Source organism: Indicator indicator, chromosome 30 (assembly GCF_027791375.1).
Source record: "Indicator indicator isolate 239-I01 chromosome 30, UM_Iind_1.1, whole genome shotgun sequence".
Taxonomy (NCBI): domain Eukaryota; kingdom Metazoa; phylum Chordata; class Aves; order Piciformes; family Indicatoridae; genus Indicator; species Indicator indicator.
The window spans coordinates 11,337,559-11,351,499 of NC_072039.1; the positions used below are offsets into that span (position 1 = coordinate 11,337,559).

The 13,941-nt window shown below is 67.1% G+C and overlaps 2 protein-coding genes across 2 annotated transcripts; both read right to left on the bottom strand.

The window, feature by feature from the left end:
- Positions 1-3,022: 3,022 nt before the first annotated feature.
- Positions 3,023-8,108, bottom strand: GAS2L2 (growth arrest specific 2 like 2). The gene is made up of 6 exons (XM_054394235.1): positions 7,751-8,108; positions 6,863-7,101; positions 6,262-6,369; positions 5,619-5,715; positions 4,956-5,229; positions 3,023-4,217 (listed from the first exon to the last, which is right to left on the bottom strand). Exons 1-6 carry the CDS (start codon positions 8,106-8,108, stop codon positions 3,023-3,025), a joined length of 2,271 nt encoding a protein of 756 aa, XP_054250210.1.
- Positions 8,109-11,170: 3,062 nt separating this feature from the next.
- LOC128976848 (basic proline-rich protein-like) lies at positions 11,171-12,772 on the bottom strand (the record flags this gene model as incomplete). Its single annotated transcript, XM_054394236.1, has 1 exon — positions 11,171-12,772. A coding segment is annotated over exon 1 (1,602 nt), but the record flags the coding sequence as incomplete, so codon positions are not given.
- Positions 12,773-13,941: the final 1,169 nt, after the last annotated feature.

Sequence of the window (13,941 nt, forward strand, 5' to 3'; positions counted from 1 at the left end):
ATGCCAATCCCTGGTGTCCCCAGGGCAGGCAGATCCCACCATGCCATCCTGACCCATGCCAGGCTTCCCCACAGGGACACTTGCCCCCATCCAAGGGAGGTGCCAGTGGTGGGAGGGCAGCCTCCAAAGCAATAGGGGCATGGAGCTGCATTTCCAGTTGTGTTCCTTGTTTCTCCAGTTCTGTGCACATCCCTAACAGGAAGGGGAGCCTCTCATTAGCATTTTTTCGTTCTTTTTCAGTCTTTTTTCTCATTTTCACATCAGGCTTGTGGCTCACCTGTGCCCTGTCCGGCAGGGTGGGTGGCAAAGCCCAGGCTGTGTTAGCCAACAGGCCTGGGGCATCGTGCTGGCAATGGGTGAGGAGAGGCCGAGGGGCTCGTGGTTCCCCCTTCTGGCTGCTCCCTGTAAGACTCAGGAGATCACCATCCTCACCCCTTGAGGCAGGATCTGAGACCAGTCCATCCTCCAGCAAAAGCATCTCAGTGATTTCTGGTGTCACAGGGGGACTGCTGTGGGCAGTAAAGCAAAGGGCCACCAGCCCCATCTCACCTCCTGGGCCAGGTCAGCACCCCACAGAAGCACCACTGTGCTCTTGGTCACACAGTCAGAGCAGACCCAGCTGAGCTCTGGCATGGTGCATACCCCAGCCCTGCCCTGCAGCCCCAGTGTCATGGGATCAGTCGGGGGTCACCCTGCTGCTCCCTTCCCAGGCGCTTTGGGAGCCAAATCCTATTCCCCTTGCTCCAAAAGAGAAAGGAAACCAAGAGAAAAGGTGAGAGGGGAGGCATGGGTCTGCCTCAGGTGGCTGGGACAGCCCTGCCAGGGCAGGGGGAGGCTGGTAGCACTCATCACCATCCCTCGCCTTCATGGCAACTCCCTGACCTCACCTGGCCAGGATTTAACACCTGTAGGTTCACCTTCTCAGCCTCTGGCCAGCTTTGTCCCTCCAAATGGTCTGAGAAGGGAACTCCTTGGTGAATGCTAAAAACAAAGCATTTCTGAAGTGCTCCAAGGCAGAGCCACCAAGGACTAAGCCAATACATTGTTTGTTATCACCCCGTAGCCTGCAGTTTATAGCACAATTAGTTACAGGGTTTTGTAGCATCTCTTTAGTATTTTGGGGAAAAACAAACAAGCAACAAAAGTTACCAAGTGAATTGTTCTCTTCTGCTGCATTTATAGACCAGGAGAGTCCTGTCCCTAAGAACAACTCTCACTGCTCCAAAGGTGTTTTCCTGGGAAACTGAGGGCTACAAAGAGCTGCTGCTCCAAGCCCCAGCACAGGGGGAGGCAGTGGTCCTGATCAGGTGCAGGTAGAGATAACTGGGCAGTGGTACCCACTAGGTGCAGGCAGGGATGGCCAGGTGGCAGAACCAGCTGGGTGCAGGCAGGGATGACTGGGCAGTGGTACCCACTAGGTGCAGATAGGGATGACCAGGATGGTGGTACCCACTGGGTGCAGGGAAGGATAACCAGGTGATAGTACCAACTGGGTGCAGGCAGGGATGACTGGGCAGTGGTACCCACTGGGTGAAGGGAAGGATAACCAGGTGATAGTACCAACTGGGTGCAGGCAGGGATAACTGGGCAGTGGTACCCACTGGGTGAAGGGAAGGATAACCAGGTGATAGTACCAACTGGGTGCAGGCAGGGATAACTGGGCAGTGGTACCAACTGGGTGCAGGCAGGTGCAGCGCCAAGGCCATGCTCGCAGGGATCAAAGCAGCCAGGGGCACAGCAGCAGCTAGAAGCCACCTGCACCTTGCCCCTACTCACACCCTTGGTACCAAGTGTTTGCCACACAGCCAAAATCACCAGCCTGGTCCTGCTAAAAACGACCTGTTCTTGAGCCTGGGAGAGGCTGAGGAGGTCCCCGCGGCAGTCCCCAGGGCAGAGCCAGGCTCCTGCCGCAGGAGCGGTGCCAGGTTTCAGTCCAGCCCCAGCCAGGGTGTTGCCTCTCATCCCCAGTGAGCAGCCCGACTGCCTGGACTTGGCTTTCCCTTCCTTCCTGGACTTCTTGTTGGAGATTCCCGAGGTGTCTACACTGCCTGTAACACCCTGCACCCCCTTTGAAATCGAATTAAAAATCAGGTCTGTCCCCCCTTGTTCCGTACCTGCCTGGCTGCTCTCTGCTCGCCACCCACTGCTGCTCCCACAGACTTTCTGCGGGAGACAATGGTCCCTGGGGGGCAGGGAGTTGCTGCAGCCCTGTGAAAGGAGGAGTTTTGGAAGCCGGTTTGGCATCCACAGGGCCCTGGTGCTCACTTTTGCTGCTGCTCTGCAGGTCTGTGTGTCTGGATTCATTACACCTGTAGAGGGGCATTAGGTGTGCACACAGACAGCAGACTGGCAGCAGCCACGACCCCCACTCAGGATGATCCCCTGCCTCTCCCTACCCACACAGAGAAGATGCTGGAGCAGAAGAGCTTTGGCACATCTCTATTGCACAGACATGGCCAGGTCCATGGCTGCAGGCTCAGCATTGCCTGGAGTGCCCCTTGGTGACAGCCACCCCCCTGCCCATCACCACCAAGGTGACCATCAGCCCCACTGGGTCTCTCACCTTCACCCTTTAGGAATCTCACAGAGCACAGCAAGGGTCACCCCCTGTGACCTCCCAGACCCTTGTTAAGGCTCCTGGTGCTGTCAGAGGTGGGAATGCTTGGTGCCACTGGACAGGCAGGGAAGGCTGAGGTGTGAGGTGGTTTCCACACTTGGATGCCAGGTGAGGGCTGCCCTCACTTCAGGGGGACACTGCAGGGGTGCTCACCCCTCACCCCTGCAGAAAGGGCCTCATTCTCTCCACCTGGGGCTGGATTTTTCCACTCAGCTCAAGAGCAGCTGGTTAGGAGGAGAATGACCAGTCCCAAAAACACCCACGGGGAAGGAGGGGCTGCAGCCCCCAAGAGCAAGATGGGACCCCCCAGCTTGCCTGGGAGCAAACCCATGGCCCTGCCCATGCCAACCTCAGCATCACTCCTGCCTCGGGATGAGCGAGGGGTCCCCAAAACCCGGGTGGGGGTCAGACCCACGCCTCCTCATCATCCTCAGTCAGCCAAGCCCCGCTGTCAGCTGGTGAGGGCTTGTCCCTGGGCTGGGTGCCACCGCCCTGGGGTTGCCGGGGGGGCGCTGGGGGCTGCTGCCGGCGCCGGGGGCCCTGCGGGCGGTGCCCCAGCGGGGTGGGGATACGCGAGGGGCGCTTGCCCGGGCGGTGGTCTCGCCGGGGCCGTGCCTTGGGCCGCAGCTTCAACTTGTAGATGGAGGGGATGCGCTCAGGCTTCTTCAGGCACCGCCGCGCCTTGGGGACGCTGCCGGCCCTGGCTCCCTGCGGCATCTGCCCCCCTGCCCCTGGTTGCCCTGCATCCCCCTCGGCCGGAAGGGTCGGGGGCTGCAGGGTGGCTGGTGGGGACTTTTTGGGGACCCAGCTTCCCCGCCCCACGGGCCGCAGGGGCTGCCACCCGCGGCTGAGCTCCTCCAGCACTTTGCCATAGCCGGGGGGCTGCGTGTGCTCCCAGCAGCCCTGGAGCCCCTTGCTCCCGCAGGGTCCCCTCAGGTCACCTGCCTGTACCCCACGTCCCTCGATACCCTCAGCTCCTGGGTTTGGGGCTGGATGGCACTGCCAGGACCCCCCTGCAGCAGCACAGACCTTGCAGCCATCTGCAGAAGGGGCTGAGGGGGTGGGGGGCTGGCAGCAGGCGGGGCTGGTCCTGCCGGGTGGGTTACGGCTCCTGTCCTGTTTCAGGGCCCGGCTGGAGGAGTTTGGGAGTGAGTTGGCTCCCGGTTGGCCTCGGCCGGGGGCTGCCCTGCTCCCCTCCCGCCGGCTTTTCTGGCTCTGTGAATCTCCCTGCCGTGAGGAGGGGGCACAGACCTTGATGGGGCTGGGGGCACGGGCTGGCACCGCAGCGGGGACTCCCCGTTCCTGTGGCCTGGCAGCCACTGCAGACACTTTGCCTCCTTGCTGGGTGCTTTTTGATAGCGCTGGAGTCAGTTGGGTGCTGAGTGCCACGGCCCTGCCCCTTGTCGGTGTCACAGGGGTTTTCCCTGGGGTGGCCCCAGGCGTCGCCCTGGGGACCCTCGTGCTGTTCTGCGTGCTGGGGGCCAGGCGGGAAGGGGTGGGTGCCCGGGTGGGTGCCTGCCCTATCACCCTGTGGGCAGGGGAGCTGGGTCGAATGGGTGACCTGGATGGTGCTGGCTGCCGGCCTGTAGACTCCCGTGTCCTGCAAAGAGAGAGCAGAGAGGGTCTGAGGGGCTGCTGTGTTCCCCCATCCAGCCTGGTGCTGAGCAATGCCAGAAGGGAAGGAAAATAACCAGGGATGCAAGGAAAACTGCTCTGAAATCAGATGGTTTGGAGCATGAAGAATCTCTACATCAGCAGTGTGAGCAGCAGGACAAGGGAGGGGATTCTGCCCCTCTGTTCTGCTCTCATGAGATCCCACCTGGAGCACAACAGCCAGATCTGGTGCCCCCAGCACAAGGAGGACATAGAACTGCTGGAGAGGGTCCAGAGGAGGCCATGAAGAGGATCAGAGGGCTGGAGAACTTCCCCTATGGGAACAGGCTGGGAGAGTTGGGACTGTTCAGCCTGGAGAAGAGAAGGCTGCAGGGAGACCTTAGAGCAGACTTCCAGTGCCTGAAGGGGCTCCAGGAGAGCTGGGGAGGGACTTTTGACAAGGGCTGGGAGTGACAGGATGAGGGACAATGGCTTTGAGCTGGGAGAGGGGAGATTGAGACTGGAGATGAGGAAGAAATTCTTGAGAGAGAATGTAGGGAGACACTGGCACAGGTTGCCCAGGGAGGCTGTGGCTGTCCCCTCCTTGGAGGTGTTCAAGGCCAGGCTGGATGAGGCCTTGAGCAACCTGGGCTGGTGGGAGGTGTCCCATGGCAGGGGGCTGGAACTGGATGATCTCTGAGGTCCCTTCCAACCCAACCCATTCTGTGATTCTGTGGTCACTCACCTGCCCAAAGGGACCCTCTGGCTCTGCACTGGCTCCTGGCCAGGGCTGGCACCTGATGAGTGACCCAAGCCATCTGGTGTGGGGGTGGCAGGGGCCCGGGGGCCAGGGGTGACTTTGCCCCCCCAGGTCACAGGGGGCAGGGGACTCTGCGAGCGGCTGACCAGCAGCGAGGGCCGCGGGGGTCCGCGGGTGGCTGCCCTAGGGGCTGGGCACAGCCAGACCTCGTGTTGCACTTGCTGCTGGGGGATCCTGCTCCTCCAGGCCTGCTTGTGAGCTGTGGGGAAAGGCGGGGGGAAAGGCAGCTCAGCTCCCGATCCACAGCCACTCACCCCCCGGTGCAGCCCACCCAGCGCTCACCCAGCATCCAGCACCCTCGACCCGGGGCTGCTGCTGCAAATCTGCGCTCCCAGCAAAGGGCTTGTTGGGCATGGGAAGCCGGTGAGAGGGCGGAGGGGGGGGGCTCCATCCCAAAGTCTGCTGTGACCTCTAGTGGCCACCAAAGCCGAAGAGAGTTCCCCAAGCCCAGACAATGCCCAGCAAAGCAAGGAGGCATCTCGCCCCACAAGGCTCCAGTTCCTGCAAACAGCCCTGGGAGCAGCGAGCCCCGTGCGGGACCTCCCCCACCAGTTCAGCCCAGCCCAGCCGCGGGTTCTGGGGACTCACAGAGCGAGGTGCAGCGGCAGGGGTCGTGCTTGTCCAGGTAGTGCTCCAGCGTGTCCCAGCCGCCCCCGACCCGCACCATGACGTGTTCCCGCAGGATCTGCTCGGGATGCCGTGTGCCGTCAGGGCGCGGGGTGCACCCACGGCACCCTCACCTCTTTTTAAGCAGCCTGGGGGTGCCACGTTCAGATAGGCTCCAACAGCCGTAGGCTTGCCCTAAGTGCCACCAGGCCTTCCAAGGGACAGCTTGGTCCCCAGCTGAGCTTCCCCGAGGCAGGGAAGGTGTCAGCTCCCGCTGCCATCCCGACAAGCAGGTTTCATCATCCCAAGGAGGTGGGGGGAGCCTTTGGAAAATCCCTCTGCATCACCATGTGCTGAGCCCTTTGGGAAGGCCAGGGCTAGGGACAGATCCAGGCAGGGACAGAGCATCCCAATGTTCCCACTGCCGGGTCCAGCTTGGCTCTGGTTTGGCACGGGACAGCAGGTTTTGTCCTGGAGTCATCCATACAGCATACCACGGAGCCAAGCTGCCCTGCTGTGGGATGAGGCAAAACACCTCTGGGGATGGATGATGGCAGAGGCTTGGTGGCAGCAGAGCAGGATCCCTGCTGCCCGTGCCCCAAGGGCAGGGGTGGAGGAGGCTCACCCGGACAAAGATGAGGCTGTCAGAGTCTCCAATGCGGTATTTGCCGTCAGATATCTTGACCATGGGGAACTGCACAGGGCAGGTACAGCGACTCACTAGGTGCTGGACCTGCGGGCAGGAGGGATGGGTTCTGACTAGGGCAAAGGTCCTGGGGTGGCCATTCCATCTCCATCTCTAGCTGCATTCCCATCTCCATCTCTACCCCCATCTTTATTTCTAGCTCTGTCTCTGTCTCTGTCCCTATCCCTATCCCTATTTATATCTCCATCCTCATCTCTATTTCTATCCCTATCCCTCTCTCCATCTATATCTCCATCCTCATCTCCATTTCCATTTCCATCCCCATCCCCATCCCTATCCCCCTCCCTCTCCCTATCCCTCTCCCTATCCCCCTCCCTCTCCCTATCCCCATCTATATCTCCATCCTCATTTCCATTTTGATCCCTATCCCTATCTGTATCCCTATCCCTCTCTCCCTCCTCACCTCCATTTCCAATCACATCCCTATCCCTATCCCCATCATCATCCCCATTCTCACCTCCATCCCCATTACCATCTCCCTTACCCCCCCATGCCCACCCTGCCCCCTGCCCCTCTGTACCATCTGGTCGAGGTTGTGGAGGTCCCGGGGCTTCCTGGTGGGCCGGGGCAGGGAGGTGTCTGTGGGGGGCAGGGCCAGCTCCTGGCGCATCTCCTCCTCGATCTCCTCCTCCATCTGCACCAGGGTTGGGGCACGCATGCCGAAGCGGGCAGCCCGGCGTGCCAGCTCCAGCAGGCACAGCACGAAGTTCTTCTCGTTCTTCCTCAGTACCAAGTCCTCTGTCTCGAACATCAGAACGTCTGGGGCAGGACAGGGCTGGGCTGAGCCAGGGCAGGCATGTGGGTATGGGCACAAAGGGGACATGGGGCACAGGTGGAGGCAAAACCCAGCCAAAGGGATGTCACTCCCCAGAGCCATCCCCTGGGATTAAGGTTGGGTCCGACGTGAGCTGGGGTCATTTAGTGGAGGAAGAGGGAAGGCCCTTGGACATCTACAGGCAAAGGCAGCACAGCTCTCTGACAGCAGCCCAAAGCCACACACCCTGGTGGCTGGCTGTGCTGAGGCCCTGCCCACAGCCTTCCAGACACCCGCTGGTGGTGGGGACAGGGTGACAGACTCTGCTTGGGGTCAGGACCACTCCTGACGTCCTTTCAGCTGACATCATGCCACGCATGGCAGGGTCAGGCTGCAGCAAGTCCCCTGCCCACATCCAACCCCTAGCCCACATTTGCACCCAAGCAAACGTGCCCACCATGTGCCACACTCTGTGGAGCTGCTGCTGAGCCTGGAGGAGCTTGTGCAAGAAATCCCAGTTCAGGGAATTCTTGTGTGCATGGCACTGCCCAGTGCTGGGGTGGCACCAGCTTTGGGGGATGCATGGGAAGGCACATGGAGTGATGCCAGGAACAGCTGGAGGGGAATTGCCCAGAGAGGCACCCAGCATCCTACCTTGAATGTCCATCTCCTTCCTGCACCACTGGATGAAGTTGGAGATGTTGTCCCTGGCCTGGAAGGTGCCCGGCTGTGCCGTGAGGTTGCAGGTGACACCGGCGGTGGGCAGGGGGAGGTGGCAAGCCACGTCTGGGCAGGCACGGGCGAACTCCCCGGCCACGTGGGTGACGTTGTTGGCATGGGAGCAGAGCACGGCCCCCGTCTCCAGCACCTCCATGAAGGTGCCCACCTCGATGTCCAGGTCGTACATCTCCTTCAGCCACTCTGCCAAGTCCTCCTTCATGGCGTAGAGGTACTGCTGGCTGGACTGGTAGGGACGGATGCTGCGCACCGCCGTGCCCGGCGTGCCCCACATTGTGCCATAAGACTGGGAGGAGATCGAGGGAGCTGATGAGGGACGGGGGCGAAGGGGACACGGGGAGCTGCTGTGCCCAGCAGCCACACTCACCCGGTGCCACTCGCTCGCTGCCCTCCGGCGCGGTGCCGCCGTCCTGCTGCAGGGAACCCTTCTGGGGTCCGAGGGCTGTAAGCCAGGCGGGGAGCGGAGCTCGCCCTCCCGGGCACTGGGTGTTCTGTTTCCTTCCAGGCGCTGTTCCCCTCTCCTTGGTGACAAGGGACGGGCTACCAACACTCCCCATTAACCCTTCAGCACCTGCAACCTTGCTCCTTCCCCGGCCACCCCAGCAGTCCCCGGCTCTGGGGCAGGAGGGGGTTACAGAGCAGCTCATCAGCATCCCGAATTGCTCACAGCCCCAAAAGAGGGGGATTTGTCCCCTCCTCACCACCCCTGCACCTACCTCACCACAGGGGGGTGACCTGGGGGTCCTACAAGATGCAGCTCCAGGGCTCGGGACCCCTCAGTTGCAGGCCTGAGGCAGCCACCTTTCCACACCCATTTTACCGGCTCGGATACTCTGCCGAGATGCCCCCGCACGCTGTGCAAGCCCAGACCACAATGAGGAGTCCCACCTGAGCATGCTGCCCCAGCAGAGCTTCCACCTCCCTGGCTGCGGTGTCCAGAGGGACGGTGAGAGGAAGGGGATGATGTTCAGAGCAGTTCCAACATCCCCTGCCCTCCCCCTGAGCAGCGCTGGGAGCTAAAAAAACAAATCCCAAGGTGAGAGTTTCCACCGGGATCAGGGCAGAGATCCCTTTAAGAGAGCTGCTCCTGTTTGTGGTGGAACTGTTAAAGTCCTCAGCTCAGCTGTTCTTGAGGGTTCCTGTGCAACCAAGAAACGTCCCAGCAAAGAGAGCTGGAGGAGTCGGAAGAGGCTGAAGGGCTGCGAGACGTAGAAGGTATCAGCAGAGACAGCTCTGCCATCGCCTGCTGTGCAGTTCACACCAAGACAAGGCCCCAGGAGCTGGTCTGCGAGACCATCAGCCCCGGACCCTCATGCTTTGCCCACCAACTCCTCCTCCACCAACTCCTCCTCCAGCAGCTCCTCCTCCAGCAGCTCCTCCCACCCCCAGCCCCGGGGCAGCACTCCCAAGGGAACACCTTGTGCTGCTCGCCGGCATCCCAGCACCTTCACTCAGCCTCATCGCTTTCTTTCACCTCCTGGTCAAAACGTCAGTGGCAGCCCAGGGAATCGTGGAATGGCAGACTGGGGTAGGCGGGAAGGGACTTTGAAAGCTCATCCAGTCCAACCCCCTGCAGTCAGCAGGGCACAGCTGCAAGCGGAGCAGGTTGCACAGAGCCCCAAACAGCCTGAGCTGAGTGTTTGCTGTAAAACCTCTCCCTCGGCTGTAAATCACTGCACCCAAAGACAGGCTCATCCCCTGATCCCTCTGTGGGGAACAAATGGCTCTTGTCAGCTCCAAAGGCTGGGGGCCAGAGCATGTCCCCACAAGGACCCTGCTCCTTGGGAGCTCCTATTGCTCAGGGGCTTGAGACTCCCAGCCCTGCAGTTTGTGAAGTGTCAGAGCTCAGCCCAAGCTCTGAGGAGAGGCAGCCCAAGCTCTGAGGAGAGGCAGCAGCTCTACCTGCAAATCACAGCACGAAGCCCCCAGCCCTGGCCCAGCCTCTTGCTGAGAAAGAAAGAAAGAAAGAAAGTAAAAACAGGGAGTGGGAGGCATTTGCACCCCCACATTTGGGGGGGAGGTGTCTCTTCCCAGCACTCCCTTGCAAACTTCTTCCTGAACTGCACATGACAATGACTCCAGGAGCTGATCTCCATGGATGATGTGACTCCAAGAGCTGATCCCCAGGGATGGTGTGACTCCAGGAGCTGATCCCTAGGGATAGGGTGACTCCAGGAGCTGATCCTCAGGGATGGTGTGACTCCAGGAGCTGGGACTTTAAGAGAATAACCACAGAGGTGGGTGGGCACTATTGGGAATGTTGGAGACTTCCTCCCTAGGCCAGGGCTTGTGGGGCTGCCCCAGCACCCAGCAAATCCACCCAGGGCCTGCCCACACCTTGGGACTGAACCAGAGCCTCTCATGGGCCAGGAGGGGCTTCCTGCTGTGTCAAGAGACTCTGACCTCTCCCTGGAGCCAGCTGCTGATGCTCACTGCTGATCATGGCCCAGCTGTGGCATTTTGGGGGAGGAGGTGCAAGAATCCCAGCAATTCCCCTGGGCTGGGCAAATGCCTGGCAGGCTGGCCAGAGGAGTCTGACCCTGGCAGGAGAAAAGGGGGGGGGGGGGGGGGGGGGGGGGGGGGGGGGGGGGGGGGGGGGGGGGGGGGGGGGGGGGGGGGGGGTGGGGGGGGGGGGGGGGGGGGGGGGGGGGGAGGGGGGGGGGGGGGGGGGGGGGGGGGGGGGGGGGGGGGGGGGGGGGGGGGGGGGGGGGGGGGGGGGGGGGGGGGGGGGGGGGGGGGGGGGGGGGGGGGGGGGGGGGGGGGGGGGGGGGGGGGGGGGGGGGGGGGGGGGGGTGGGGGGGGGGGGGGGGGGGGGGGGGGGGGGGGGGGGGGGAGGGGGGGGGGGGGGGGGGGGGGGGGGGGGGGGGGGGGGGGGGGGGGGGGGGGGGGGGGGGGGGGGGGGGGGGGGGGGGGGGGGGGGGGGGGGGGGGGGGGGGGGGGGGGGGGGGGGGGGGGGGGGGGGGGGGGGGGGGGGGGGGGGGGGGGGGGGGGGGGGGGGGGGGGGGGGGGGGGGGGGGGGGGGGTGGGGGGGGGGGGGGGGGGGGGGGGGGGGGGGGGGGGGGGGGGGGGGGGGGGGGGGGGGGGGGGGGGGGGGGGGGGGGGGGGGGGGGGGGGGGGGGGGAGGGGGGGGGGGGGGGGGGGGGGGGGGGGGGGGGGGGGGGGGGGGGGGGGGGGGGGGGGGGGGGGGGGGGGGGGGGGGGGTGGGGGGGGGGGGGGGGGGGGGGGGGGGGGGGGGGGGGGGGGGGGGGGGGGGGTGGGGGGGGGGGGGGGGGGGGGGGGGGGGGGGGGGGGGGGGGGGGGGGGGGGGGGGGGGGGGGGGGGGGGGGGGGGGGGGGGGGGGGGGGGGGGGGGGGGGTGGGGGGGGGGGGGGGGGGGGGGGGGGGGGGGGGGGGGGGGGGGGGGGGGGGGGGGGGGGGGGGGGGGGGGGGGGGGGGGAGGGGGGGGGGGGGGGGGGGGGGGGGGGGGGGGGGGGGGGGGGGGGGGGGGGGGGGGGGGGGGGGGGGGGGGGGGGGGGGGGGGGGGGGGGGGGGGGGGGGGGGGGGGGGGGGGGGGGGGGGGGGGGGGGGGGGGGGGGGGGGGGGGGGGGGGGGGGGGGGGGGGGGGGGGGGGGGGGGGGGGGGGGGGGGGGGGGGGGGGGGGGGGGGGGGGGGGGGGGGGGGTGGGGGGGGGGGGGGGGGGGGGGGGGGGGGGGGGGGGGGGGGGGGGGGGGGGGGGGGGGGGGGGGGGAGGGGGGGGGGGGGGGGGGGGGGGGGGGGGGGGGGGGGGGGGGGGGGGGGGGGGGGGGGTGGGGGGGGGGGGGGGGGGGGGGGGGGGGGGGGGGGGGGGGCGGGGGGGGGGGGGGGGGGGGGGGGGGGGGGGGGGGGGGGGGGGGGGGGGGGGGGGGGGGGGGGGGGGGGGGGGGGGGGGGGGGGGGGGGGGGGGGGGGGGGGGGGGGGGGGGGGGGGGGGGGGGGGGGGGGGGGGGGGGGGGGGGGGGGGGGGGGGGGGGGGGGGGGGGGGGGGGGAGGGGGGGGGGGGGGGGGGGGGGGGGGGGGGGGGGGGGGGGGGGGGGGGGGGGGGGGGGGGGGGGGGGGGGGGGGGGGGGGGGGGGAGGGGGGGGGGGGGGGGGGGGGGGGGGGGGGGGGGGGGGGGGGGGGGGGGGGGGGGGGGGGGGGGGGGGGGTGGGGGGGGGGGGGGGGGGGGGGGGGGGGGGGGGGGGGGGGGGGGGGGGGGGGGGGGGGGGGGGGGGGGGGGGGGGGGGGGGGGGGGGGGGGGGGGGGGGGGGGGGGGGGGGGGGGGGGGGGGGGTGGGGGGGGGGGGGGGGGGGGGGGGGGGGGGGGGGGGGGGGGGGGGGGGGGGGGGGGGGGGGGGGGAGGGGGGGGGGCGGGGGGGGGGGGGGGGGGGGGGGGGGGGGGGGGGGGGGGGGGGGGGGGGGGGGGGGGGGGGGGGGGGGGGGGGGGGGGGGGGGGGGGGGGGGGGGGGGGGGGGGGGGGGGGGGGGGGGGGGGGGGGGGGGGGGGGGGGGGGGGGGGGGGGGGGGGGGGGGGGGGGGGGGGGGGGGGTGGGGGGGGGGGGGGGGGGGGGGGGGGGGGGGGTGGGGGGGGGGGGGGGGGGGGGGGGGGGGGGGGGGGGGGGGGGGGGGGGGGGGGGGGGGGGGGGGGGGGGGGGGGGGGGGGGGGGGGGGGGAGGGGGGGGGGGGGGGGGGGGGGGGGGGGGGGGGGGGGGGGGGGGGGGGGGGGGGGGGGGGGGGGGGGGGGGGGGGGGGGGGGGGGGGGGGGGGGGGGGGGGGGTGGGGGGGGGGGGGGGGGGGGGGGGGGGGGGGGGGGGGGGGGGGGGGGGGGGGGGGGGGGGGGGGGGGGGGGGGGGGGGGGGGGGGGGGGGGGGGGGGGGGGGGGGGGGGGGGGGGGGGGGGGACCCTTGCAAGATTTCCAGCCTGGGCACCCAAGTGGGGCTGACTGCATGGCTCAGGGTGTGACTCCATCCCTCACCAGCCCCATCCATCCCCCACCAGCCCCATCCATCCCCCCCCCAGCCCCATCCATCCCCCACTAGCCCCATCCAGCCCCCCACCAGCCCCATCCATCCTCCACTAGCCCCATCTAGCCCCCCTCAGCCCCATCCATCCTCCCCCAGCGCCACCCAGCCCCCCCCCAGCCCCATCCAGCCCCATCCAGCACCCCCCAGCCCTATCCAGCACCCTCCAGCCCCGTCCAGCCCCCCCCAGCCCCATCCAGCCCCCATCATGCTACAGGTCCCTCAGCCAGCAGCTGCCAAGGGCCCTGGAGAGATGCAGCTCTTGGCAGGGATGTGAGTGTGGACAGAGGCAGGACCAAGCTCCACCAACACTGGGAGCCTGTGCAGGCAGCAGGGGCAGGGTGTCCCAGTGTGTTGTGACATGAAGGAAAGCCAACAGGAGCAGCAGGGAACGGTTTGGGTGCTCCCTGTCCCACAGGAGGCAAGGACCCACCTTCACACACCATGATGGGCTGGGCTGGAGGTGGAGGCCTGGAGGACCCCATCAGCATGAATTCACCCTGGGGTAAAAAGGTATTACTGTATCCCAGGGGGTGGAGGAATCCTCAGTAATTTGGGATGAAGCAGGGAAGAGACTTCCCATGTTTTCAGCCCCATCAATGAGTTTTCAGTGGGATCTATTCCCCCACAGGGACAATGGCCTGAAACCAGAGCAGGGGAGATTTAGATTGGACATTAGAAAGAAGTCCTCCTTGCTGTGAGGGTGGGGAGACACTGGAACAGGTTGCCCAGAGAAGCTGCAGCCCTGGAGGTGTTCAAGGCCAGGTTGGATGAGGCTCTGAGCAACCTGGGCTGGTGGGAGGTGTCCCTGCCCATGGCAGGGGGTTGGAGCTGGATCACAGTCTCACAGGATATCAGAGGTTGGAAGGGACCTCCAGAGATCATCCAGTCCAACCCCCCCTGCCAGAGCAGGATCACTGAGGGTTGTCTGCACAGGAATGCATCCAGGTGGGGTTGGAAAGGCTCCAGAGAAGGAGACTCCACAACCCCCCTGGGCAGCCTGCTCCAGGGCTCTGTCACCCTCACTGGAAAGAAGTTTCTCCTCATGTTGAGCTGAAATCTTCTCTGTTCAAGTCTGAACTCATTGTTCCTTGTC

Bases quoted from the DNA above. Each gene is read 5' to 3' on its own strand.
- GAS2L2 (XM_054394235.1), bottom strand. From the start codon at position 8,108: ATGTGGGGCACGCCGGGCACGGCGGTGCGCAGCATCCGTCCCTACCAG. The intron at 5,716-6,261 runs GTGAGCCTCCTC...CATCCCGAGCAG, and splicing joins ACAGCCTCATCTTTGTCCGG to ATCCTGCGGGAACACGTCAT. The intron at 4,218-4,955 runs GTGAGTGACCAC...CTCTCTTTGCAG, and splicing joins CAGAGGGTCCCTTTGGGCAG to GACACGGGAGTCTACAGGCC.